Below are 24,377 nucleotides of genomic sequence, written 5' to 3'. Positions count from 1 at the left end.
GGATTTACGGGTGCTGCGCCCAGAGCCACGGGAGCCATTGGCCGAGAGATGCTGTTTGGTGCTGCTGGCGCATTGGGTGTCGGCATCTTTGGGTTGTAAGCGGAGCGTCTTGGTTTGAGAGACAGCGTGCTCATTTGTCGGTCTGGCACGTACGCGTGGAGCTCTCGTGATGCTCAAAGTTGATAACACAATCAGAACGTACTACCCCTCGTCAACTGCCTGGTCCACGTCCTCTCCCTCTTCCTCAGCCCATCTGCATCTTCAGTCCCCACCCTCTTAACCCTCAACTCGCCTCTCGGCACACACACCGTCCCCCCACTCGCCGTCAGTCTCCTCCTCATCTCATCCTCCTCCAGCACCTCAGCTTCAGGCCCCAGCTCCTCTCGCACCGCGGCGGCAAGGTCTAGTACGCTTCTCAAGAAGCCTGGCCGACGACCGCTTCTGTACATGCGCGAGCCGCGGCGAGTGTCGAGCCACATGGCAATCATGATGAAGGACCAGAGGAAGTTGAAGATGGAGACCATGAACAGGAAGATGTAGGAGAAGCCCCATTGGTAGGTTTCAGAGGGTTTGCAGGAGCTGTGTGAGCGGATCCAGGACGAGTTGTACAAGTCTCCGTATCGACCACCTATGCTGTAATTCTGCTCATGGGGTGCGTTGATGTCACTGAGCGGCCTGCCTGTGGACAGAGGCACTTCGATGACCACGGTGTCGTTGGTTGTCCAGATCGCGTTCTCAAATTCCCAGTTGGCCCCGCTGCTAATCGTGACGATCTTCGCCCTTATGCCCGACCCGTCGTCTCCGACTAGTTCAATGGGCTGCGTGCCGCTGTTGGTGTAGGTGTAGGTGTTGTTTTCGGTGGCGTACTTGGCAACGACTGGATACCGTATCAGCCATGTCAGAGGAAAAAGTAGTGGATCTTACAGTCGTCTACTGTACGGACCAGCTCCTTATCTTTGGCCGTCACCCAAAAATTGTCCTGCTCGAACCCAATCCCGGTACCACCATCTTGAACAGTCCTCACAATCTCATCGACCTTGCTCCACTCCTTCAGGTCGCGGTTGTAGTCCTCCACATACGGCTCATACGTCGTGATGTAGCCCGTCATGGCCGCCATAAGCGTCGGAAACGCCAGCACGTACAGCGTTGAGATAAGCATACTCGCCATAGCCAGCCACCTGAAGAACCTTGCCCAGCTCCTCTCGCCAAAGCACAGGAACTCCTTCGCCATAACCCCCATCATCGTCCAGCTCGTCGTCTGCAACGCCACCGTCGAGTACATCTTGTAACTCGTGCCCCACCGCTCGAGATGGAACACAAGCCACTCGTTGAACACAACCCAGTTGACCCACGCAAGACCCATCTGGCCGCCCCGTCCAACAAGCAGATCCCATGCGACGTCGATGACCTTGACGTGTGTGAAGGTCATGTTGCCGAAGCTGAGGTTCGGCGTGAAGAAGTAGGTGCTGTCCATGATGCGCCAGGTTGCGCCCGCAGCTTCTTTCCAGAGCCCGTTGGGGTAGCACGCGCGTCCGCGGATGTAGTTTTGGGACGCCATTTCGGCGATGGCAGACAGGATTATTATTGGACCGAGGGAGAGGGGGAGTAGAGCAGTGATGAGGAATACGCGCCATGGGAAGCCTTGAAGTTTGGTACGCAGTGAATTCTGTCGTTGTACATCGGGCGCGCTGGACGAGGCGCGGCTCGTGTTGCGGTCGAGCAGTGTAATCATGGTTGTAGACTCATCTTTGCGGACGGACATCGCGAAAGCGCAACGGTGCTAGATGCATCGCAGCCGGTGCTAAGGAGTTTTTGAGGTTTAAGCGTTCACGCGTTGATGTCAGTGTCAGTGTCAGCGTCAGCGTCAGGCGTCCAGAGATCGTCGTTTTGCTGCAGCCAAGCAAGGCGCAGCAGCCATCTCGGCTTTCAGTCTTGAAATTGAAAATTATCTTGGTCCTTGGATTCGCAAGGACGAAGATGTGTCTATCGATGTCGATGCACATGCAGATCAATCTAATCAATCATCCAACATATATTCATTGCTAAAGGTATAATATCTACAGAAATAAGCATTCACCAGGGCATCACCTCCGACCACGCCGAGATGTCTAGCAGTTGACGTGAACAGCGTTGGCGTACAGAGCGTACGAGTCGGCGTTGTTGAGGGCCTGGGCGGTAGTCAGCTGGGACGCAGCAGCGTAGCCGTAGCCAAGGTCGTCAGTTCCCGGGCTGTAGACGCTGTTGGCGTGGGTCTCCTCATGAAGAACAGTGGTGGCCTGGTCCTGTGCGTGGCAGGTTGAAGAGAGAGCGGGAAGCCCGGAGAAGAAGATGGGGCAGTAGGTGATATAGCTGGTCGAGGGGACGGTGTAAGCCAGAACATTGGACGAGCAGCCGCTGTACTGGTCGTCGCAGTTGGTTGTGGTGGTAGCAGTGGTGCTGCCGCAGTCACGGGCAACGGCTGTGAGACGAGCCGAGACAGTGTTCTTGGTGGAGGTAGCGGTCGACATGAAGTAGGTGCTGAGCTTGGTGCCAGCGGACGCCGCGGATGCAGCAGAGGTAGCGAGACTGGCGCAGTTGGAGAGAGCAGTGCGGATGGCGGTAAGCTTGGTGCCAGTACAGCTGGACTTGACGGATGTGCGCTTCGACAGGTCAAGAGCCTTGGTGACCTGGGCGGCCTGAGCGCCATCAACGGTGATGGTCAGCTTCTCGGAGTCGTATGGGAGAGTGCCGGACAGCTCAGTAGAGTTTTCCTCGGCGTAGGGAATCAGGCCCGAGGCGAAGAGCTCGAAGTCCCCGCCATCGTTGAGCGAGTGAAGAGCAGCCGCCTCAACAGTGACCTCCTTGGTCTCTCCGGCCTTGAGGGCAACAAAATCCCCAGCAGTAAGTCCACTGGTCAGCAGACGGAGCTTGATACCCTCGAAGGGGACCTTGGCGGCTTGGGCATGGTCAGCCTTCACGTCTTCAAAAACGGTTGATACACTTACAGCCCGCAGCAGAGTAGACCTGGACCTTCTCGACGGGCGCGACCTCGTCGAGGAAAGTACCCTTGCTTAGAAGATTCAGGGCCTTCTCGCCATTATTGGTCACGGCGATCTTAACCTCTGAGTTGCCAACACTCTCAAGCTTGATGCTGAGAGGAGTGTCACGCTTGTTGAAATCGACAGAGGCGGCGGAGGCAACGGTGGCTAGGGCAGCGACAGAAAGTTGGAACTTCATGGTGAATGTGATAGAAGGCTGACCAAGAGAACCAAGACGTAAACGATAGGCTGAAGGCTGAAGAGACAAGGAAGGGCTGCTGAACTGAAGCTGATGAGGACATCTGGGTACTCACCACGAATATATTTATACCTGAGGACAGCTCCATGTTTCTTCGTATCCTTACACCGATTTCTACGAGTACGGCCTACGTGCACAAGCCTTGGATGGAGCCTGACGGGTCGACCTAAGCAGCGACATCTGCATCTGGGCGTGAAGCTTAGGGTTGCCAAGTGCTCCACGCCGAGGACAGTGGGCCATACTGCTCGAAGATATCTCCCGAAGCGGGAGGAGGAAACGAAACTGGCAGCTCAAACATGTTGGGCCGTTGGAACAGCACGATTCAAGTGGTTGGCATGGCGGAGCCGCACGTGTGAGCGGAAGGTAGTGCTGCACGCTCCACGGATCGCAGATGATAAGGATCCCCATCTGTGTGGCATTGATGCAAAAGCAATGCCACCGCAATCTCTGTCGACGCTTGGTACTGTCGATCGCTCTTGTTTACATTAGGGCTTGTCTTGGCCTTGGAGGGCATCATGTGCAGGGTATGAAGAGCGGAAATAGCCCTGCAGTAATGGACGCAGCGGCAGATATGAAGGTAACGATGAGCGTTAAATGAAGAAGTGAGTCTACCCTTGTTGAATGAAGTTAGATTCTTGTCAATGCGGGGGGGACCAGATATCATGGAGACCTCGAAGTCTCTTCTCTCGAGAGTGCACGATGTCCCATCATACCTCGTTCAATGACGTCCAGCGGCATGGCTGTTTCATTGTCGGCAGCCGTAGGCGCCGCTGAATAGAGGGGATTCGGAAAATGGCACATGCATGTATTTTGCACCACTTTTGGTCCACCAGCACGAGCTAGTGCGACGACTGGCATCGTGTAATTAGGAAGGAGGCTGAAGTCGACGTCGGAGGATGTGCAGAGATGTCTCGGGACCATCGACAAAAGCCAGACGCTAGCTTCACACTAGTAACGAATCAAGTAAGGTTGAGCGGCTGTGGCAGCGGGAAAGAGACATCACTCCGGGGCTCCAGACTCTTCTCATGAAACATGGCAATGGCCAACAACATCGGGTCCAGTGTCGAAATCATCTCTCGGCAAGTGGCCACCAGACTGTCGAATCACCGTCCTGCAGTCGGCATCTTGTGGCTCCAACACGTCTCCGTGATGGCCCCTACCTACTGCGGCAGGTCGCGACCAAGACTCCTGCAGGGCGCGACCTCATTTGTCCGATTATCTCCACTATGTATCAGTGTAATTGTGCCAAGAGCTACAGCGGGCACTTGCGTACAATGCTATGACATGCGTCACTAGTCACGCCCGTTGCTGAGTGACACCTCGACGTCATTGCTTTCAATGTGCGGGCGTCAAGACACATGCTGAGTCGACTTGTAGCATTGCGCGAGTGAAAGGCTGAGAACATGATCTGAGGTTGAACTTCTAAACGCAAGTAATCAAGGCAGAATTGACTCCTTCCAATCTCGGTCTGGCCTTCCCCGCTGCCGAGAACGATCGCAATCTACCGCGGAGCTTATCAAGGCAACAACCAGAACGTCCACAGTCAAACTGTATCCTCCCCTAATCACCAATTTATGGCCGACTTTCCGAGGTACTTCAACGCTCGCAACACGCTCATCGCCGCTGTAGCCATCACGCTTCTCGGAGGCTACTACATCTCTCAGTCGCCAAGTCCGAGCTCGTTCACTATGTCGCAAACTTCCAGCGAGATCCCGGGGCTGTCGATATCGCTAGCACAGGTCTCAGCAGACCCTCCAACTTTGCGCATTACGCTGAAGAACGAAAACGAAGATACACCGTACACCTTGCTCAAATGGGACACTCCGATGGACGATGCAGCTCTGAACACCGGCGTCTTCAAGATCACAAACGCAGATTCAGGTGCTGAAGTCGAGCAGCTGATCATGCAAATCAGGAGAAGGATGCCTCCGGGGCAGAGTCAGCTCGCGGGTGTCAGGCCAGGAGAGGAAGAGCATCTTGACGTTGTCTTCGACCGACCTTGGATGCCGGACACAAAGCCCGCGAAGTACAAGGTGCACGCCCAAGGGTTGCTGAAGGGCGCATGGGATAAGCTGAGGAGTGAGGTGACGGACGATGAGACAAACGAGTACTCGAAGAGCCCCCTGGCAGGGAAGACGTTCAAGACGAACGAAGTCGAGCTTGTCGTGGAGTAATTCTGTGCCTGGCTATGACTGTTCTCGTGCACTATAAGCAGGATAGATTATAGGACGCTTCTCTTTACATATGGTCGTAGGAGATCCACGCTGACGATTCGAAGAAATATCTTCAAAATATTTACGACGAATTCACTGGCGGGTCTTGTCTGATCTTGTGTCATGAGAGATACATCTTCACCTGGGACAGATGATCAACAAGAGGAGAACAAGAAGAGCTCTTCATGCGCGGTAATCTTCAGCGTTGGCCTATCCATAAATGCTGTCAATACAACGAAAGTTGCGTTTCCCAACTGCTACGCACAAGCAGCCCGTATCCGAATGACCGGAGTGACGTAATGAAGATGCAGATTCGACTTGATCTTGCTCACAGCCACCGCTTGTATAGAGAACAGTATTCAGTCGTCTATGCGAAGTACGAGTATCGGCCTGCTCTCACCCCACCCTTGACGGCGCAACGACAAAACCATCGTCTGTGACGCATTACTTGTTTTCATCACTGGGCATCTTACCCCTCCCACCCTAACCTTCTGTGAATGAAACACTCATTGATTACACTCCGGCGCTGATGACAATGTGCTGGTCCGAATCTGGCTGCCGAGTACGACTGGAACTCGTACTTGAAGGCCACTGCCAGTGGAGTTTTCGCAACGAGAATGGGGACTGTTGGTCTTGCTTGAGCTATACTGCGAGGATTCCCCGCTGTGTCGACAGATCGCTGCCACGATTGGACCGGTTTGGTGTGGTTGTCCCACTCTGACCGGTGGGTTGATTGCGATCTGTGGTAGAACTTCATACAGCAGAGTATCATCGAGCAGGTCCTGACCTGCAAATATGTTATAGAACAGAGCTATGGAGAGCGGTCGCGTTACTGTACTGGGACAGATACTTGCGACGAGGAAGGCAAAAATATATGCTCGCATAGAAATTTCAGATCGCCTCGATGGCATCATGACTGGGGCCAAAACCATGGAAGGTTCTCGACGCCCACTTGGAGGTAAGATGTGGTACAATCATATACCTGGTACCAGCTACGATCCAGATACTCATGGCAAATGTCATGAGCTGTATGCGGTCGAGTGCGCTGTCGATGATTTGGTACCCTTGTCGATCAGTTGATTTAGTTGTGGCAATCGGATTTCGTTACTTACACTCTTAGCTCCGCAAAAGAATAAGGTTTCTTACAGAGGGCACGCTGATGGCGTCAAGTGCAACAGGAAGACAGCGGACGCGTGATCGTCTTTAATCGCAGGACCATGGGGTAAGTAAGACTGCAAGGCTGAACGAGTAGCAAGATCCATGGATAGGTGAGACGCATAGATAATACCGGTAGCAACACGGAAGCGGCTAAGATATCTGGCCGACAGATCCTGTTCCTTTCGGATTCGGATACTAATCTCAACGGCCACTCAGTCTGGACTCCCAAAACTTTTGTTTGATTGAATTTCAGCCACTATTTACGCGGTGTGGAGACGTTCTACGTAAAGTAAATCGTGCATCAAGGCTTTGCTGTGAATCACAATATATCATGAGCACTTGATAGAGAACCGTACACATGATCTCAAAAATCTCAACAAAGTCCTTCGCTCCGCCACTCGAACTTCTGTAGACATCGAGATAGCTTGTTCTGCTTCTGAATTTCTGTACTCTGCGTCATCAGCGTCGCGCAGAGCCTCATTAGTCTGTTGTTTATCGTCCTTAGCCTTAAGAATATCAAGAGTAACCACTATCTCACGCAGTCTCTGACGGCTGGGGTAGGCCTCCTTAGTCTTATTCTTAGATGGTAGGAACACCATGTCTCGCGTTCGTATAACTCGCTGCAGTATAGGCATCGATATCTGATATTCGTCGGGTCATAGCCTACTAGCTGGCCTATAAGCGCTCTCGATGCTAACTTCTCGCCGCGCATCAGCTTAGTGTTCAACGCATACGCTTGAGCTCTGATAGCTGCTAGATAAGCTACTGTTGGCTTGCGTCCGTGTACAACCTCATAAGGCGTCTTCCAAGCTAGTGCTTCTGTAGGTGTTTGATTGGGCAGGTATACAGCTGTGATGCAGCACTTGTTGGATAGCTCCATAGGCAGGTCTCCGCCTATCCTAATAGCTCGCCCCCTTATGACCATGGTGCTGCCAGCTTGTTCTATCAGCCCATTCTGCTCCTTCATCGGGAAAAGTTTTTGAAATCCGGCCGTTACTGACAGTCGCGGCATGGTCGTGCAACGACCGTTCAACAGCCCCAACGGCCCCAATGTTCCAAAACGACGGCTCAACGTTGCCAACGGCCCCAACGCTGAGTGCCCATATTCAACGAGTTCAAAGAGACGTTGCAACGTCTTTCTGTGCCTACCAGCACTAGTACAAAATATCTGAAAATTCTGAAATTTTAGCTACAGAATAAGCTAAAAATTATGGTTAACTATTGTAAAGTTGAATTGTTATAGTCTGCAAAGAAGTTAAAGCGGCTCTTAAAGTTAAGAAAAGTCACACCCTATAGATACAATCCTAGTGTCAAGCCTCAGCTCCGGCCGCTGAGGCAAACTATATCATCCTCTGGACACAGGTCAGAGGTGACTGTGCCACATGCCTTGTCCGTCACGGGTCAGAGGTGGACTTTGCCATATGCCTTGTCCGTCACGGGTCAGAGGTGGACTTTGCCATATGCCCGGCCTGACACCTAGGATGTTTAGTTGCCTAAAATTCTAACAACACAGTTTTAAAGAAGAGCCTATACAAGCTTAGACCTATCTGTAGCTCTAAGTCCTGTGTTGGCTTTGTTCTAGACAGTTTCTAATATGTAGCCTCTTCATATGCAAGGCTTGTTCTTACTTTTGGCGTAGTCCTTTATACAGGACGCTTTGCTTAGCTTTTTAGATTGTATTAAAATACAAATAAGATGCTCCTCTTCTATAAGCTTACATTGTTCTTAGTTATTAATCAGCTCTGTAATTTAACATCTGGCCTGGAAAGAGCATCCTAGAGCGTAATTATGTCATGCCCCATTTGTAACGACGCAGGCAAGAAGAGAGATATCCAGAATAGGTGTGAGCCCGCTACGAGGCATATGGGAGTGCTGGGATGATAAGAACACCAGGATATATTCTCTACACCTATAGGTCTTGTACGAAAGGATACAGAAAAACTACTCTACAATACTACAGTTCCTTGCTCCTTATATATGAGGGTTCGGAGGCAGTTTGGTGCGACCTCATGCCATGCAACAAGGGCCATGGTCATGAGTCGCTGGACCGTACCTAAATGGTATCGGGTCATTGTTCGCAGCGCGTTGTTACACTATTTTTCACAGGAGCTACGGCCTCGAAAGCTTAGTGGACACATTTCACTACCTCATTGAATTCTAAGACTGACTAAACACACAGCCACAAAGATGACTATTAAGAAACTTTGTACTGCTTGCTCCTTTCAATAAGCTGGGTAAGGTGCTTTCCGGCCACCTGTACTTTCCGGCCACCTGTACTTTCCGGCCACCCAACCACTTCGCGTCACCATTAATCAACGTCTTTTTTTCCCACCACTACGTGCTCAAAATGGATGCCCGTGAGACTGCTATACAATTTGCTATCGCTGATCTTATTTCTGGTGTTGAAAAAAGCCAGCGCGCAGCGTGTAAGAAGTGGGGCGTTCCCTGATCGTCGCTCTAAGAGCGCCTTAATGGCAGCAAACCTCACGCGATAGCTTACTCCCACCAACAGTAATTAACTCTAGAGCAAGAGGAATTTCTTGTAAAGTAGATTCTAGATGAGTACTCACGCGCACAGCCTCTATCTCACCCTCGTGTGCGTGAGATGGCTACCTGAATCCTCTGTATGAATGGCGACACCCGCCCACTTGGCAGGCAATGGATACCTTAGTTTCTTGCACGCAATCCACGCGTCGCCTCTATAGTAGGGAGGAAGATTAAGAGCGCGCGTACTACTGCTGCTAATTACAACACTATAAACGAGTGGCTGGAGCTGTTTAGGCGCACCTAAAAGATGCTGAGTATACCCTATAAGAACGTGTGGAGTTTTGATGAGACTGGCGTTGCACTTGGTGTATGTACTAACTAGCAGGTTATCGCAGATGCGAGGAAGAAGAAGGCTTACAATAAATCTCTAGAATTGCGCAAGTGGGTAAGCGTACTGGAGTGTGTGAGCGCAGTGGGTAAGAAGCTACAGTGCGTTGTTATCTTTAAAGGCGTACACCTCCAATCAACGTGGTTTCCCTCAGTTAACACACCTAACTGGCTATACACAACCTTAATAAATGGCTGGACATTAAATGCTATTAGACTTGAGTGGTTAAGGCGTATTTTTATACTAAATACTTCACTATCAGGCAGTGGCTACTGGCTGCTTATTCTTGATGGCTATGGCTCCCACACACCTATTGACTTTATGTGGGAGTGCAAGGAGAATAAGATATACCTTCTCTACCTCCCTGCGCACGCGTCGCACCTTCTTCAGCCTCTAGATCTTGCTCTATTCTCTGTGGTAAAGTTAAGCTATTGGGATGCGATCAGAGCGCTCTCCGCGCTAGGTGACGCAGCACGTGTCAAGAAAGAGCGCTTTGTAACCTTATTTAACTTAGCGCGAGAGGAGGGGCTCTTAGAGAGAGTAATAAGAGCTGGCTGGAAGGCTGCTGGCCTTGTTCCGTTCAACAAAAAGCTAGTACTCAACTCACCTTAGATCACTGGGCGCCCAAGTACACCACCACTAGCAGATCAAGGCAGAGCTCTTCTTAAGGCAGTACTTGCTACACTAAAGAGCTCTTAGCAGCTAAAGCGCGCGCAGCAGGCGCTGCTAGGATCAGAGAACCTCTCGCGAAGCACCTGGGAGGTTCTCACCAAAGCAGCTAAGGCAATTGCTATCACCAACGCTAGAGCTGCTGGGCTAGAAGCTGAGAATAAACAACTTAAATATTAACTAGATAGTACTAAGACCACACAGGTAAGAAAGCGCGTTTAAATTAACCTAAATAAGTGCTTTGCAAACGTTGAAGCAATTAAGGCTGCGATAGCTCTGGCTGCTGCTTAAGAGGCGGAAAATGCTGCCAAAAACCTAGAAAAAGAAGCTGAGAAAGCAGCTAAGGAAGTAGCAGCCTGCACTCTTGATTCTATGTGTACAGTATACCAATTATAAGCGTTGTGGTTAAGTTATCGCGATCTAAAGTGAGGTAGTTACATTTGGTTGGGTGGCCGGAAAGCACCTTACCCAGCTTAAGTGAGTGAGATGAGCGTCAAAAAAGGCAAAAACATACAACAGCGGGTATTCGCTAGTGGTCACCCACCTAACTACTAATCCACCGGTACGTTGCTTAAATAGGGCTGAGCGAACGGGAAGCCTTGTTTTCAACGTCCTATGGTCGTATGTGGAAGATATGAAGAGAAATCATGTATATAATCTTATTTTGCTATAAGATATTACCGTGGCATTGCTCAATGGTTTACCTCCGCGGTTGCCAAGTCCTGCTCCAGCGTTCTCTAGCCTTTGAAAGCATTTCGTCATCAGTGTTGCTAAACAAGGTTGCCTCCTGTCTTGAAAGCTGCACGCTTATAACCCTGGCCTTCGGGGATGGACCATCCATCATACGACTTGTAAAATCCATCGAGCAGTGACAGGCGGCGCTATTCATCGTCGTGGTTTTGTCATGGCGTTCGTTGTCACCTTGAGCGGGAGAGGGCGTTGTGTTGAATCTTCGCACCCGATGCAAGATCCCACTCTTTCCCCAGACCCCAGAGCCGGTCGGACTCCAAGTCCAAGCGCGTGGTTCTGGACTTCAATATCCGCGTGTGCTAGTAAAAACCATTACACATAGAAACTCTGCAGTGGAGTCTTCCCCAACTGTCAAAGCACAATCCGTGCGCGGACCCCGCAGACCTGCAAAAGTTTCGAACATCGAGATAAGACTATCGAGGCGCCAACAGCAGCGAAGGATTGAGGTGCGACACAATACTGTGTGTGCATATTGTGATCGCAGGCGTGGTGTTTCGGTGGTGGGCAACAGTGGGGCCGGGACAAGTACTCGAAGGAGGGATTTTCGGGTGCAGCAGGAACAGGTACTTCATGATTGAACGAGCACCCCAGATTGAGCAGAACCAGCATCAAAGACCCAGGGTGTAGTTATGGTGAGCGCCTCCAGGTCCGAGCTCCCGCGAAAGTCATCAGAAGGGCCGAGGACGATGAACTGGAAGCAGGTCAGCCGAGGCCACGTTCGCGCGGAATCGACAGGAACGGCATTCACTGCGTCCGTTCGCGTTCAATCGATTGCGGCAGAGGGCATTGCGTAAATTGCGCAATCGAGTCGTGGTGTAAGGCGTCCATGAATGCAGACTGCTCTGAAGCTATGTTGAGCTATTTGCAAAGATAACGGTAGAGCTTCAAGCGCGTCAAAAATAGCGCTGAGATTGTCAATCAACCCAACAGCGCACCCACTAATCGTCGCCGGCATAAGCAGCTGGGTGTTCTCTGCATCTCGCTGATGCGAACGAGGCAAGGCCCGCCGCACCTAATTATTATTGCAGCGAATACGAGAAATACACCCGAGAGCTGCAACGCCCGCCTCTCCACCTTCACCCTGATCAATGTGGTCGCGTGCATGGTCTCGACGCGCGTAGTTGATGCAGAGCTGCGCTCGACGATCTGGAGCCGTTCATGACTTGCGCGGTAGGTGAAGCCCTTGTGCTGGAAGGCAGAGCAGCTCGGTTCTATAGGGCTCGTTTGGCCCAACGGAACGGTGTTCGGTATACGATGTGTAGCTATTCCCGCTCCCAAGAAGGCAGGTAGCGTTGCAGTGTTTGCGTGCAATGATCGCAGTGGGGTACTGTAAGACGAGCGCCGCTAACACCTGCTGCGATCCTCTCACACCTCACACAACAACCACCGCCTGAGCTTCTCGAACACCTCTCAACGGCAGTTTATTATTATCGTATGTTCGTGTTGCTTTTTCCAAAACTGCGCAGGAAGCGAATAGCCCATGCATGTAGAGGGCTGATATCACCGCCGATCAGACCGCAGGCAACGGACGGGACTACTGTCTGACATTCCAGAAGGATTCCTTATCAGGGTGGCTGACCGATGCTTTCATGCAACAACCATGGGCCAATCGATAGTGGCAGCTGTCTGCCGCGCGACGCAAGTGGTCCAGATGATCTGCCACCTGCCTGAAGCGCCCAGACCAAGCTAGTGTGCCACGCACTCTTCGCGAAGCTTGTCTTGATGCCAAATTGCGCCTCTCAACGAGGCTGCGTATCACCATCCGCCCCCGTCGCAAGTCGCTTTGCCTGTCGCGTGCCTCGAGAGATGACAGCAAAGTTCGAGTGCCGCTCTTATCTTCATCGCGGCCCTATAGAGGAACCGGGGGGCCGAGCGCTGTCACCAAGTTTGTGCGGAAGACCCCACGTCGGATGCTCGAGTTGCTAGTCGTCCGTGACCCTGGCTCTGGCTGCGACTGTAATTCAGCCATTGGTCCACCCTTATCAAGCGTCGTGAGAAGCCTTACCAGCTGCAGCAATTCATGGCCGAAATGCGTGCGAAACGGCGTCTCCGGGACCCTGGGGCAGTCCATGCCGTCGCTAGTCTGAAATCGCTGCCATACCATGGAGCCCGTGCATCTGTTATTCGGCATCGAGAGGGCGACACGGACAGTCTAGGTTGAGATGCCAGCGGTAGGCCAAAGATATAACATGTGCCTTGTGTTCCCGCTTGCAAGGTACTCTCTCCAGAGGCATCAGACTTGACCTTCTCTTTGCGCAATTGCGCCCGTCTCCTCTCTCAAAGATCTTCTCAGGGTCGAGTCCTCCAGTCCACACCCCTCACCCATCTTCATCATGTCGGCCACTGACGAGAAGAACCAATATGACATTGGCGGTGCTGAGTCGTCCACCCACGGCATCAAGGACATTGTCCACGATAGGGGCAACGCCGTCGGCGAAGCTGCGGACCTGTACGGCGACGTTGAGACAGCCGAGCAGTACGGCTACGTTCAGCGTGGCCTCAAGTCGCGCCACATCCAGTTCATCGCTCTCGGTGGTACCATCGGTACTGGTCTCTTCCTCGGAATTGCCGGCGCTTTTGCCCACGCCGGTCCCCTCTCTGTCCTCCTCGGTTACACCATCACTGGTGTCGCTGTCTTCGGAATGATGCAGTGTCTCGGTGAGATGGCGACATGGCTTCCTCTGCCTGGTGCTCTCCCCCAGTACTGCGCTCGTTACACGGATCCCGCTCTTGGCTTTGCTGTCGGGTAAGTACACTCCGTTGAATCAACACTACCCTGGCTGACCAGAATAGCTGGAACAACTGGTACCAGAGTGCCATTACTCTCTGCGCTGAAATTTCCGCTGCCTCACTTGTCATCGGTTACTGGGACCAGGAAGGCAAGATCTCACCCGCTGTGTGGATCTCCATCATCCTCGTCATCATCATCGCCCTGAACATCTTCGCTGTCGGCATCTATGGCGAGGCTGAGTTCATTTTCGCGTCGGTCAAGATCATCACCATCCTCGGCCTGCTCATCGTCGCTTTCGTCATCATGCTTGGCGGCGCTCCGGACCACGATCGCCGCGGCTTCAGGTACTGGAAAGAGGGTGCGATGAAAGAGTACGTTGGAACCGGCGCCACTGGTCGCTTCACCGGTCTTTGGTCCACCCTCGTTAACGCTGCCTTCTCGTACGGTGGTGTCGAGATGGTCGCCGTCGCCGCTGGTGAGGCTGCCAACCCCCGCAAGAACATTCCCAAGGCCGTCCGTCGTGTCTTCTGGCGTATCCTGTTCTTCTACGTCCTGGGTACCTTCATGATCGGTGTCACCGTCTCCAGCAACGACCCCGCTCTGACCAACGCAAACGCCAAGGGAGCTCAGAGCTCCCCATGGGTCATCGCCATGAAGAACGCCGGTATCCCAGTCCTGCCCCACATCATTAACGCTGTCATCCTGACATCTGCGACCTCGTCCGGCAATGCCTTCTTGTACTCTGGCTCGCGTTACATGTTCGCTCTCGCCCAGAACAGCCAGGCTCCCAAGTTCTTGTTGAAGTGCAGCAAGACCGGTGTCCCGCTATACTGCGTCTTGGTCACCGCTTCCATCGGTCTCCTCACCTACATGAGCGTCTCCACTGGTGCCAATACCGTCTTCTTGTGGTTCCAGAACCTTACCACCATTGCCCAGCTCTTCACTTGGTGCTCTATCTGCTACACCTACACCCGCTTCCACGCGGCTCTCATTGCCCAGGGCGTCGAACGCGACACACTGATATTCAAGAGCAAATGGCAGCCGTACACCGCCTGGATCGCCTTTGTGTACTTTGGTCTGATCATCATCTTCAACGGGTTCAAGGTGTTCACCGAGACCAAGGGCGGTTGGGGCTCCAGCGAGCTGACCGACTTCTTCACGGCGTACGTTGGTGTCCCCATCTTCGTCATCCTGTACGTTTTCTGGAAGGTCTTCAAGCGTACCAAGTTCGTCAACCCTGCCGAGGCCGACATCTGGTCGGGCAAGGCTGCTCTCGATGCTGAGGTCTGGCCTGAGCAGATCCCCAGGAACGCTCTCGAGAAGTTCTGGTTCTGGCTGTGCTAAGTCAAGCTTGCGTCTGTCCGTCTTTGTTCGAAGCGGGCCATACCCATGTATACATAGTATATCTTCCTTTGAATGTTAGACCTACCTCATATCCCGACTATCGTGTATCGTGTTTTTGTGTGTTGGTGTGACGGTTATTGTGTGCGTGTAGAAACTGTCGCGCTCGGACGCCGCGCCCTATGATGTACATCTTGACAAGCGACTGACTCATCAATAGACATTTGCTATTGTACGAGATGGCGTATACTCATAGGGAGATCGCAGTGGAAAGACTTGCTTTTATGAGGGTGTAGATGACTCCGGTTGCCGTGTTTCCCGTCGGACAGCTCCTCCAAGTTGCGACCGTGCTATCGCGTACTCCGAACACTCCGAGAAGCACTTCGCGAAGTGTTACCCCGATGTAGAGTGGAGGCCATAACGTGAAGAACTGAGCTCCCTAACGACTTGTTCGAGACGTTACCTTGATGTTTGCAGATGCTATGGAAATGCGGAAGTGTTCCATGTGGACGGATCTGGGATTGACACAATTCTTGTCATCGACAGGATCAGACTCGATCATTCGAGACCTCAGTCGAACGCTCGAAGTGCGATGGACGAACTCTGTGAGGCTGCAGGCGTAAGTGGCGGCGGGCGCGCGAAATGGACCCACTCATCTTAGCCTGACTGGGTATGGTCTATCGCCTATGCCGTCCGCGTAAGGCGGCTTCAATCAGCGACAATTAACAACGTCAATACGCAACGCAACTCTGTCGCACACAACTGCGCTATTGGTGACTCTATCGCTGTCGCCGGGTGCAATATCGCGACCAATACTTTCCTATGCGCCTCTACACCCAAATACGCCAGCGTTTTTCTACTTCCAGGCCGACGATGTGACAGTAAGGCAGCATTAGCGAGACAGTGCGGTACGAAACATCATATCAATCTCCTTCGCAGTGTCTGTGTCAGTGCATGTAGATATACCAGACTGTCAACCATCCCCAACCATGTCACACCAGATTACCCGATCGCCGGAGCAAGAAGGAGCCGGGAATCTGCTAGCCATGCTCAATCAACCGCCGAGCAGACCGGAGGGATATCAGCCCAGGAGACCTGATCAAGCTCTGAACAGAGCGTGCGAAGCCTGTCGAACATCGAAGGTTCGATGCCTGGCTAACCCGGACCTCAAATCGAACGTGTGCCAACGATGCGCCAAAGCTGGGAGATCGTGTGTCTTTGCACCGCCAGTCAAGAGGAGACAGAGGAAAAGGACAGACGTGAGAGTCGCAGAACTCGAAAAAGAGATCAAGAAGATGCAGTCGCTCATAAAGGGCCCCAACCAGTCTATGTCCGGCGCCAGCGACCACGAGTCTGCGGATGACGAGTCCGAGAAGTGTAATGATGCAGAAGAGTCTCCGTCACTCGAGTCTCAGAGACACGGGAGCACAACGACAACGACATCAGCATTCACGCATCACTGGCCCAATGTAGTGGGCCTCAAGTCCCCGGGAGACGCTGCAGCTCCCGCTCCTGCGAGCAATTGCGGCCCCAGGGACCTGCTTGGGCCCGTCGACGACATCATCGATCGTGGCGTGATTACGCAGGAACTCTCAGAGGAGCTGCTCAACATCTGGCGCAACGATCTGGTCGCTGCAAGCCCCGGCATCTCCATTCCAAGAGACTGGACGGCGATGGATCTGAGGCAGAAGAAGCCGTCTCTGTTCTATGCCATAATGGCAGCAGCGGCACATTCGAAAGGTTCCATGCTGTCGGACAAGCTGCACGAGGAAGCAGTCTACCTGTACGCGCGCACTGCCTTCATTAACGGCGAGAAGTCGGTGCAGACCATACAAGCACTGCTGGTGACGGTGGCATTCTACTCGCCGCCAAAGACACCAGGGCAGCTGCAGATCTACCAGTGGGTGAACATGGCAGCCAGCATGGCGCTGGAGCTGGGGCTTGCGTCGAAACCGCGAACGCACGAACAGCTCCCGAAACGGGCTATTCGATCACTACAGAAAATCTCGTCGCCGGAGGAACTACTCGAGCACTGTCGAACCGTGCTCTACCTGTACGTTGTGTGCGCAGGATTCTCCATGAGGCTGAAGCGGCCGAACATACTTCTATTCAACAGCTGGATGGAGGAGTGCTTGACGATGCTGGAGAAGTCGCCTCTGCAAAACGACCAGCGCACTCTGGCATGGCTCAAGCTCCAACGCATAGCAGACGAAGCAAACACAGCGTTCGGCTTCGACGACGCGAGCACCAGCTTCAGCCTTTCAGAGCTGCGCATGCAGATGATCCTGCGCATCTTCGAGCGCAGGATGCACGATTGGAAGAAGTCAGTGCCCAAGAACGTCTTGAGCTTGTCGCTAACAATGGAATACCATCAGAGTGGGTCGTCGCTAAGCTAAGGCTACAATCACTAACGACTACAGACATGCTCTCGATGTGGGAATTCGGCATGGACGGCGGCCGCTACGACGTGACCGAGTTCCGAAACCGCCATCTCACGCTGCCCGCCCTCGACGACGATTCCGTGCAGCCCGAGTCGCTCCTGTCGCGCTCAGCGCTGCAGATCAACGCCACGACAAAGTGCATCATCGAAGCACACGCTATCCTCGAGTGCTTCATCCAGATCCCCACCGACACTTTGCAGAAGGCGCCCAACCTGCTCTTCGTGCGCGCCATCTACGCGCTGGTGGCGCTCATGAAGGCAGACTACGCCGTCGGCACCGACCCCGAGATGGGCGAGATCCTCGACTCGCAAAGCCTCAAGGTCGACTTCTACCTGCAGACGGTGCTGAAGAAGAGCTCGGCCGCCATTGGGCCGCAGAAATGCCGCATGCCCACGCACTGGACGTTTGTGCTCGAGGTCAAGCTGATGTCGTGGCGCGATGAGTATCTCGAGTGGCGCCGCGCAGGCCGGCACCTCAAGCGGAGGAAAGTCCACGACGGAACCAACGCAAACACAAGCACGGCGCGGTCGCCGAGATTCGCAGCGCACAAAGACAAACACCAGCCCCACGAGCCCGTCTCCCAGACCCAGGCTGCGCCCGACCCGCAGCGCCACCTGCAGCCGCAGCACGCCACGCTCGCGGGCTCTAGCTTCGGGCTCTCGACGCCGTACGCGTGGACGGCGGGCATGGCGACGGGAGAGCCGTCGTTTACGCCCGACATGGGCGACTTCTCCGCGGCGTTCCAGAACGGCGACTTGTATCTGTGGAACGACGTCAACGACAACTTTGGCGGCTGGATACCGCAGGGCGGCAGCTCGTACACGGACATGGGCTTCGGGCCGCTGAACGGGGGGGAGTACTGAATGAATGAAACATAAATTACGCTTGTTGTGTAACTAGTGTATACAGGTTTTGTACATGATCATGATAGAAGCCGCACGACAAGATCATGATGTAAGCCGCACGACAAGATCATGATAGAAGCCGCACTACAACTACTTTCACCGCGCAGCACCACCCAACCACGCCCCGACGTCGTCGGTGAGTTTCTGCGCACGACTCCGCCGCGCCAGTTTCCGGATCGCCGTGGGCGCGCCAGCGGCGTACTTGCGCACCCCCGCCCGCCCGACGACGTGCTTGCGCACCTTCTTCCAGCCGCCGAGCAGCACGCGCCGCGGGCCCGTGCGGCGCGAGTCCACGTTGCCCAGCGAGCGCCGCGTGTGGTGTGCCGTCCTGCGCTTCCGTCCCGCACCCTCGCCTGGCGCAGACGGCGACGGCGATGGCACGCGCGTAGGTCGCCGCGACGCGCCCGAGCGCGGGCGTATACGGGCGCTGTGGGCGCTGATCAGGACCGGTGCGCGTGGGAGGAGGGCGCGTGTCTGCGCGGACAGGATCTGGGCGCGCTTGATGACGCGCGATGCGCGGGCGCGCAGCGCGAGCAGGCCGTGTGCGCGGGAGAGACGTGGAGGGGTTCGTGGGAGTGTGGATGGTGATTGGGAGGGAGGGGAGAAGCTGAGAGCGAGGGATCGCATGGTGAAGGATAGCCCGGCGGGGTGGCGGTGGGGGAGGGTTCCGCGGCGGCGGCTGGATGCCGTTCGTCTGAAGGCCGGTCGTTGGGGGGTTGTTCGCCTGAACCGTGGTGTCTCGGCGTGCGGCGTGCCGGCCCTGGCGACGGTCCTGGCGACGTTGCTCTTGCGTCTGCGCCTCGCGGGACCCTGCGACCGCGCCTCGCGCCCCGTGAGCAGCCTGATCTGCTCCGCCAGGAACGCTATGTACTTGCCGCTCAGCTGCACGCTCGCGGCGCACTGCTCTGCCGTCCTGTCCTTCTTCCCCAAGACCTTGCGCACCGTGCGTGAGCCCATGTCTGTGCCTGTGCCTGTGCCTGTATCTGTATCTGTGCCCCATGTCTTTTGGCTGCGCTTCTTCGCCGGCAGGTCCTTCACCGGCAAGTCCTTCACCGGCAAGTCCTTCACCGGCAAGTCCTTTGCTGCCGCGCGCACGACGCGCACGACGCGCGCATACCCGCGCCACAGGAAGCTCTCCAGCTTATCAAAGTCGAGCCGATCTTCGCCGTTGGCGCGTTCGTGCGCTGTCCGCGGGGGAATCTCCCCTCTGGCCTGGCGGAGGAGGCGGGGGAGCGTGCCTGGGGATGCCGGCGCACGCGCTCTTGCCGCTTGCTGTCGTCGTGGGTTTCGCCCGGGTTCGGGGTCCCTGAAGATCTTCCTCATGGGCAGCCCGGGGTCGTTGACAATCTTCCTCGTGGACAGCTCGGGGTCGTTGACAATCTTCCTGATGGACAGCCCGGGGTCGTTGACAATCTTCCTCATGGGCAGCGTCGGCGCGGCCGCGTCTGCGCCCGTAAAAGCGTCCCAGCGCTTCAGCAGGCGTTTGCGGCGGCGGCGCGCGTGGGATTTGGTGGATAAGCTGCGTGGGCTTTTGGTGGAGAAGCTGCGCGGGGACTGCGGGTCGTGGCCGAGGTCAATGTGCAGCGAGCCCGTTGGCCGTTTGGGAGCCGTGGCGATGCCGTGTCTCTCGGTCTTGGGGCGTCTACTGCTGCTCCCGTGTCTTTCCGTCTTCGAGGTGGGTGGTGTGGCGGGGATTTGCGTCTTGATTCGGCGAACGAGAAAATCGGGGTCCTTTTGCCCGCCTCTCTGCACGTCGTCAAAGTGCCTGAGCACTCTCCTGATGGCCGCTTTCTTCCAGGCCGGCCGTTCTGGATCCGCGAGCGCCGCTCGGGCGAGAGCGGAGGCAGTTGGTTCGTTCTCAGCGGAGGCGGTTGGTTCGTTCTCAGCGTGTGGAGACGAGTCTGGATTTGCCTTGGTTCGCTTGGTGGATGTCTCGCTGCTGTGCTTGGAGGGCGGGATGGACGGTCGTGTGCACGGCGTCCAAGTCGAGAAGCCACGCGTAGACAACTACACGGCATTAAAAAAAACGACTTGTTGTTGTCTACAGAGGGCTACTTGCATCGAATCTGCCTTTTGCCAGTGTGAGTCGCTTGAACGACTTGGGCCATGTCTGCAACGTCTGCAACCTCTTCGCGTCGCTTTGCGTCTGGAGTCTGGCACCTGTCTCTGAGACGAGTCTGGCGCCTGTCTCTGGGACGAGCCTGGCGCCTGTCTCTGGGACGAGTCTGGCGCCTGCCTCCGGGACGAGTCTCATGGCAGACCAGCGTGCGAACGGGACATTGATCGTCGTCGTGTTCACGTCCTCCTTTGCAATTCCAGTCCTCTCGTCCATGTCGCGACCGTGCATGAGCGTCAGCCCGCCTTCGGTGAGCGCGCCAAATGTGCCTCTGTGGACTGTAATCTCCCCGGCGGGCCCCGAGGGGTGTTGCGGGGAGTCGGCGGGGATGGAGTCTATGGTGCTGGGGATGACGCCAAACTCCCAGGTCCATGGCTTCTTCTCCCAGGTCCATGGCTTCTTCTCCAAAGTCCGCTGCTTCTTCTCCAAAGTCCGTTGCTTCTTCTCGCCAGAGCCCGAGGGCAGCTCTTCATTCGAGAAGTCGTGCGCGTCCGGCTCGGGCTCCGGGGCTACTGCCGGGGAAATGAAGAACTGTATGTAGTCGCCGTCGTTGACGACGGGCCTCAGCGCCGTCGAGAACTCGTCCACGCTGTCAAAGTCGTCGTCGTCGTCGGTCTCGGGTGCTCGCTCAGGCTGCGGCGGGCCAGTGGGCATGGGATCGAGGGACAGCAGGCCGGCCTTCTTGCCCCATCCACCGCCGCCGCTGAGGACCTTGTGCAGACGCGCGCCCCGGCCGCAGGCGAGGTCGACTAGCGTGTTGCATTGCGGTGGATGCGCGCGCCAGAGCAGCTCAAGGGCGTGTTGCTGGCAGCGTGCCATCTCCTCCTTGTCCATGGACTCGAAGCCCTCGGGGCCGGACGCTGAGTCGGACGCTGAGTCGGACGCTGAGTCGGACGCTGAGTCGGACGCTGGGTCGAACGCTGGGTCGGATCCAAGGCTGGCACACGCTCTCGTCAAGATGCGCGCCACCCCCTCGGACATGACCAGCGCCCAGGCCGAGGTGGCGCGGGGCGACTCGCCGCGCGTTTTGAAGTAGCGCGGCACGACGTCCTCCAGCTCCGTGGACGCAGTCATGTGGTTGCCGTCGCCGTCAATGAGTCGGCGGATGATGTTGCCCATGTGGCCGTCCACCTGGCGCGGCATGGTCAGAGGAAGCAGCGGGACGCCGAGTGCTCGCACGTCCTGGTGCCGGGGCGAGCCGAGACGCTGTGCGGACAGATGGACGGCAAGCGTCTTGCGCTGCTCGCGCGACCTGAGCTCCAGCCTGCCGCTGCTTGACGGCGCCCACGACGAGCTGATCAGGGTGGCGGGCGCTCCTGTCTGGAAGACGGTGTTGGCGAGCGGCACGCGCAGTCTGTCGTGGCACCGGCCGCCTCCCACGGCCACGGTCTGCGCAACAAAGTCGATGCAGCCTTGGTCTCCGCTGACGGGCGGCTGTGCGGACAGCAGGGCGTCGCGGGGGAGCGCGACGTAGGCGATGCCCTCGACGCCGGCCTCGTTGACGGGCGGCCGGCACGCGCGGCGGTACAGTTGCTCTGCCACTGCATCGCGCCCCAGTTCCTCTGCCACCGCATCGCGCCCCAGTTCCCCGCCCGTGTAGGCGGCCTGCGGCAGTCTGTCGACGACGGCGCAGACGGCGTGCACGGGCGCGGGCACGGCGAGGTTGCCGTACAGCTGAGCGAGGGCTTTCTCCAGGAACACCCTGTCGTCGAGGAGCCAGGTGGCAAACGACGGCGTTGCGAAAAAGACGGCGAGGCCGTGGGTGCGTGCGGCGTCGGCGGCGAGCGGCTCCATCTTGTCGACAAAGTGCGCGGGCGTCTGTGGCGGTCAGCAGGCGCCGTGTGGGGGCTCAGCAGCAGGCGCCGTCCAAGGACTCGGGCGCACTCACGGCGGCAGCGACAGACGCAGGCACCAGGACGGCGCTGGCCACGGAGCCAGTGTCGATGACCTGGTTCGGCGCCCTCGCACGACTGGCCCGCGCATCGCCCCGCGCGCTGTTCCGCGTAATGGTGAAGCCCGCGCCGTCCTCTCTGCGCTCCGAGACGCGGACGGCGGTCGTGGGCGGTCCGCCGAACGAGTTCACGGCGTGCTTCCGTATGAAGCGCCTCAGCGGCGGCGCGGCTTCATCCGCATACGACCGCGTCGTCGCGCGGGCAGCAGGCACAGGCAGCAGCAGCGGCGGCGGCCCGGCAGCGCGCAAGAGTCGGCATTGTCGTGCGACCAGGAGCGTCATCGGTCGGGCTCAATGGGCGCGGTGGTGGTCGTGGGGGCGGACATGGGCGTCGCGGCGCGTCGTGCAGTCGATGAGGTCAAGACGGGCGACCGTCTCGCTGACTAAGCAGCCCGTCGCGACAGCACACATGCGAGCCTGCCACCCGCAAGGGACGGCCGCGCCATATTCGTCCTCACGTCTGCCGTGCACGCCCATTGCTGAGCCTGCAGGTCGCTCGCCAGTCGCATCCCATTCCCCGCCGAGCGCCGCCGCACTGCCCGGCGTTGACACGTTGCCCGCGAGTCCCCCCCTCCCCCCGTTGCCCGCCTCCTGAGCCGTTGCCGTCGCCGTCCATTCTGGGATTCTGATGCCCCCGGCGTAGACGACGCACCTCCTGGCCCGCCGCCATGTCACGCGCCTTCCGTCGCTCGAATCCCATCACGCTCGTCCTCGCCGCCGTGCTCTGCGTCGGCTTCGTCGTCTTCTTCTTCTCCGGCGGCGATGCGCCCGCCTTCAGCAAGAAGAGCGCGGGTGGCGAGACGGCGTCGAGCGCCCTGTCGCCGCCCACGCTGCCGTTCCGCAAGGCGCGGGAGGGCGCCGTGCAGGTCGCGCCGCCCGTGGTGCACTACTACATGAACAACGTGACGACGTCGCGCACGCCCGCGGAGAATGGGGAATCGGTGCTCATCCTCACGCCGCTCGCGCGCTTCTACGACGGGTACTGGGACAACCTGCTCAAGCTGAGCTACCCGCACCACCTGATCTCGCTCGGGTTCATCATCCCCAAGACCAAGGAGGGCAACGCGGCGTACGCCGCGCTGCAGGCCGCCGTGACCAAGACGCAGGGCGGGGCCAAGGCAAAGCGGTTCGCCGCGGTCAGCATCCTGCGCCAGGACACGGAGATACCGCTGGCTTCGCAGGACGAGGCCGAGCGGCACAAGATGGCGAACCAGAAGGCGCGCCGGGCGGCCATGGCCAAGGCGCGCAACAGCCTGCTCTTCACCACGCTGGGCCCCACGACGTCGTGGGTGCTGTGGATGGACGCCGACGTGGTGGAGACGCCCGGGTCGCTGATCCAGGACCTCGCCGCCTACGACGTGCCCATTATCGCGCCAAACTGCTTCCAGCGGTACTACAACGACGACAAAAAGGCCATGGACGCCCGGCCGTACGACTTCAACAACTGGATCGACTCTGCGACGGCCCGCGACCTGGGCGCCAAGATGGGCAAGGACGACATCCTGCTCGAGGGCTACGCGGAGATGGCCACCTACCGCAGCCTGATGGCCTACATGCACGACCCGGCCGCCGACGCGGGCGCAAAGGTCAAGCTCGACGGCGTGGGCGGCGCCACCCTGCTGGTCAAGGCAGAGGTCCACCGCGACGGCGCCATGTTCCCGCCCTTTGCCTTTTACCACCTCATCGAGACCGAGGGCTTCGCCAAGATGGCCGCCCGCCTGAACTGGGACGCGTTTGGGCTGCCCAACTACCTGGTCAGTCGTCTGTTCTACATGCCAAGCTGCGCTAACAACTGCAGGTCTACCACTTCAACGAGTGACACGAGCGTCGTCTTCCACGAGCGTCGTCTTCCAACAGTGTCGTCTTCCAACAGTGTCGTCTTCCACGAGTGAATAGGAGGTCTGTCTGAGCGGGCACTGGGCGGCGTTTAATCGGACCATTCATGTACTGC

At 56.5% G+C, this 24,377-nt stretch overlaps 9 protein-coding genes across 9 annotated transcripts; 5 read left to right on the top strand and 4 right to left on the bottom strand.

The window, feature by feature from the left end:
• Positions 1-191: 191 nt before the first annotated feature.
• Positions 192-1,732, bottom strand: M421DRAFT_64569 (uncharacterized protein; the record flags this gene model as incomplete). The annotated part of the gene is made up of 2 exons (XM_033596175.1): positions 192-877; positions 1,003-1,732. 2 exons carry the CDS (start codon positions 1,730-1,732, stop codon positions 192-194), a joined length of 1,416 nt encoding a protein of 471 aa, XP_033448003.1.
• Positions 1,733-2,017: 285 nt separating this feature from the next.
• Positions 2,018-3,274, bottom strand: M421DRAFT_421595 (uncharacterized protein). The gene is made up of 2 exons (XM_033592882.1): positions 2,985-3,274; positions 2,018-2,935 (listed from the first exon to the last, which is right to left on the bottom strand). Exons 1-2 carry the CDS (start codon positions 3,214-3,216, stop codon positions 2,109-2,111), a joined length of 1,059 nt encoding a protein of 352 aa, XP_033448002.1. The 5' UTR covers positions 3,217-3,274; the 3' UTR covers positions 2,018-2,108.
• A 1,345-nt stretch (positions 3,275-4,619) lies between these two features.
• On the top strand, positions 4,620-5,760 carry M421DRAFT_421592 (uncharacterized protein). The gene has a single exon (XM_033592881.1). The coding sequence runs from the start codon at positions 4,851-4,853 to the stop codon at positions 5,448-5,450; it is 600 nt and encodes a 199-aa protein (XP_033448001.1). The 5' UTR covers positions 4,620-4,850; the 3' UTR covers positions 5,451-5,760.
• A 3,558-nt stretch (positions 5,761-9,318) lies between these two features.
• M421DRAFT_64606 (uncharacterized protein) lies at positions 9,319-9,516 on the top strand (the record flags this gene model as incomplete). Its single annotated transcript, XM_033596178.1, has 2 exons — positions 9,319-9,410; positions 9,450-9,516. Coding segments are annotated over 2 exons (159 nt in total), but the record flags the coding sequence as incomplete, so codon positions are not given.
• A 1,095-nt stretch (positions 9,517-10,611) lies between these two features.
• Positions 10,612-10,945, bottom strand: M421DRAFT_421591 (uncharacterized protein; the record flags this gene model as incomplete). The annotated part of the gene is made up of 2 exons (XM_033592880.1): positions 10,612-10,804; positions 10,896-10,945. 2 exons carry the CDS (start codon positions 10,943-10,945, stop codon positions 10,612-10,614), a joined length of 243 nt encoding a protein of 80 aa, XP_033447999.1.
• A 2,329-nt stretch (positions 10,946-13,274) lies between these two features.
• M421DRAFT_101670 (amino-acid permease inda1) lies at positions 13,275-15,016 on the top strand (the record flags this gene model as incomplete). The annotated part of the gene is made up of 2 exons (XM_033586667.1): positions 13,275-13,687; positions 13,735-15,016. 2 exons carry the CDS (start codon positions 13,275-13,277, stop codon positions 15,014-15,016), a joined length of 1,695 nt encoding a protein of 564 aa, XP_033447998.1.
• A 986-nt stretch (positions 15,017-16,002) lies between these two features.
• On the top strand, positions 16,003-18,317 carry M421DRAFT_64967 (uncharacterized protein; the record flags this gene model as incomplete). Its single annotated transcript, XM_033596209.1, has 2 exons — positions 16,003-17,389; positions 17,434-18,317. 2 exons carry the CDS (start codon positions 16,003-16,005, stop codon positions 18,315-18,317), a joined length of 2,271 nt encoding a protein of 756 aa, XP_033447997.1.
• A 1,773-nt stretch (positions 18,318-20,090) lies between these two features.
• M421DRAFT_174302 (uncharacterized protein) lies at positions 20,091-22,850 on the bottom strand. The gene is made up of 2 exons (XM_033587816.1): positions 22,364-22,850; positions 20,091-22,293 (listed from the first exon to the last, which is right to left on the bottom strand). Exons 1-2 carry the CDS (start codon positions 22,706-22,708, stop codon positions 20,401-20,403), a joined length of 2,238 nt encoding a protein of 745 aa, XP_033447996.1. The 5' UTR covers positions 22,709-22,850; the 3' UTR covers positions 20,091-20,400.
• Positions 22,851-23,094: 244 nt separating this feature from the next.
• M421DRAFT_6000 (glycosyltransferase family 62 protein) lies at positions 23,095-24,245 on the top strand (the record flags this gene model as incomplete). Its single annotated transcript, XM_033595736.1, has 2 exons — positions 23,095-24,180; positions 24,225-24,245. The coding sequence occupies 2 exons, from the start codon at positions 23,095-23,097 to the stop codon at positions 24,243-24,245; spliced, it is 1,107 nt and encodes a 368-aa protein (XP_033447995.1).
• Between the last annotated feature and the right edge of the window lie 132 nt (positions 24,246-24,377).

This window comes from Didymella exigua, assembly GCF_010094145.1.
Source record: "Didymella exigua CBS 183.55 unplaced genomic scaffold M421scaffold_16, whole genome shotgun sequence".
NCBI lineage: Eukaryota > Fungi > Ascomycota > Dothideomycetes > Pleosporales > Didymellaceae > Didymella > Didymella exigua.
Note: the sequence above shows the minus strand (reverse complement) of the source record. Positions and strands in the feature narration are given on the sequence as shown.

Excerpts from the sequence above, each read along its gene's own strand:
- M421DRAFT_421595 (XM_033592882.1), bottom strand. The coding sequence starts at position 3,216 with ATGAAGTTCCAACTTTCTGTCGCTGCCCTAGCCACCGTTGCCTCCGCC. Across the intron at positions 2,936-2,984 it reads GGTCTACTCTGCTGCGGGCT|CCGCCAAGGTCCCCTTCGAG; the intron begins GTAAGTGTATCA and ends ACCATGCCCAAG.
- M421DRAFT_421592 (XM_033592881.1), top strand. The coding sequence starts at position 4,851 with ATGGCCGACTTTCCGAGGTACTTCAACGCTCGCAACACGCTCATCGCC.
- M421DRAFT_174302 (XM_033587816.1), bottom strand. The coding sequence starts at position 22,708 with ATGACGCTCCTGGTCGCACGACAATGCCGACTCTTGCGCGCTGCCGGG. Across the intron at positions 22,294-22,363 it reads CTGCGTCTGTCGCTGCCGCC|ACGCCCGCGCACTTTGTCGA; the intron begins GTGAGTGCGCCC and ends TGACCGCCACAG.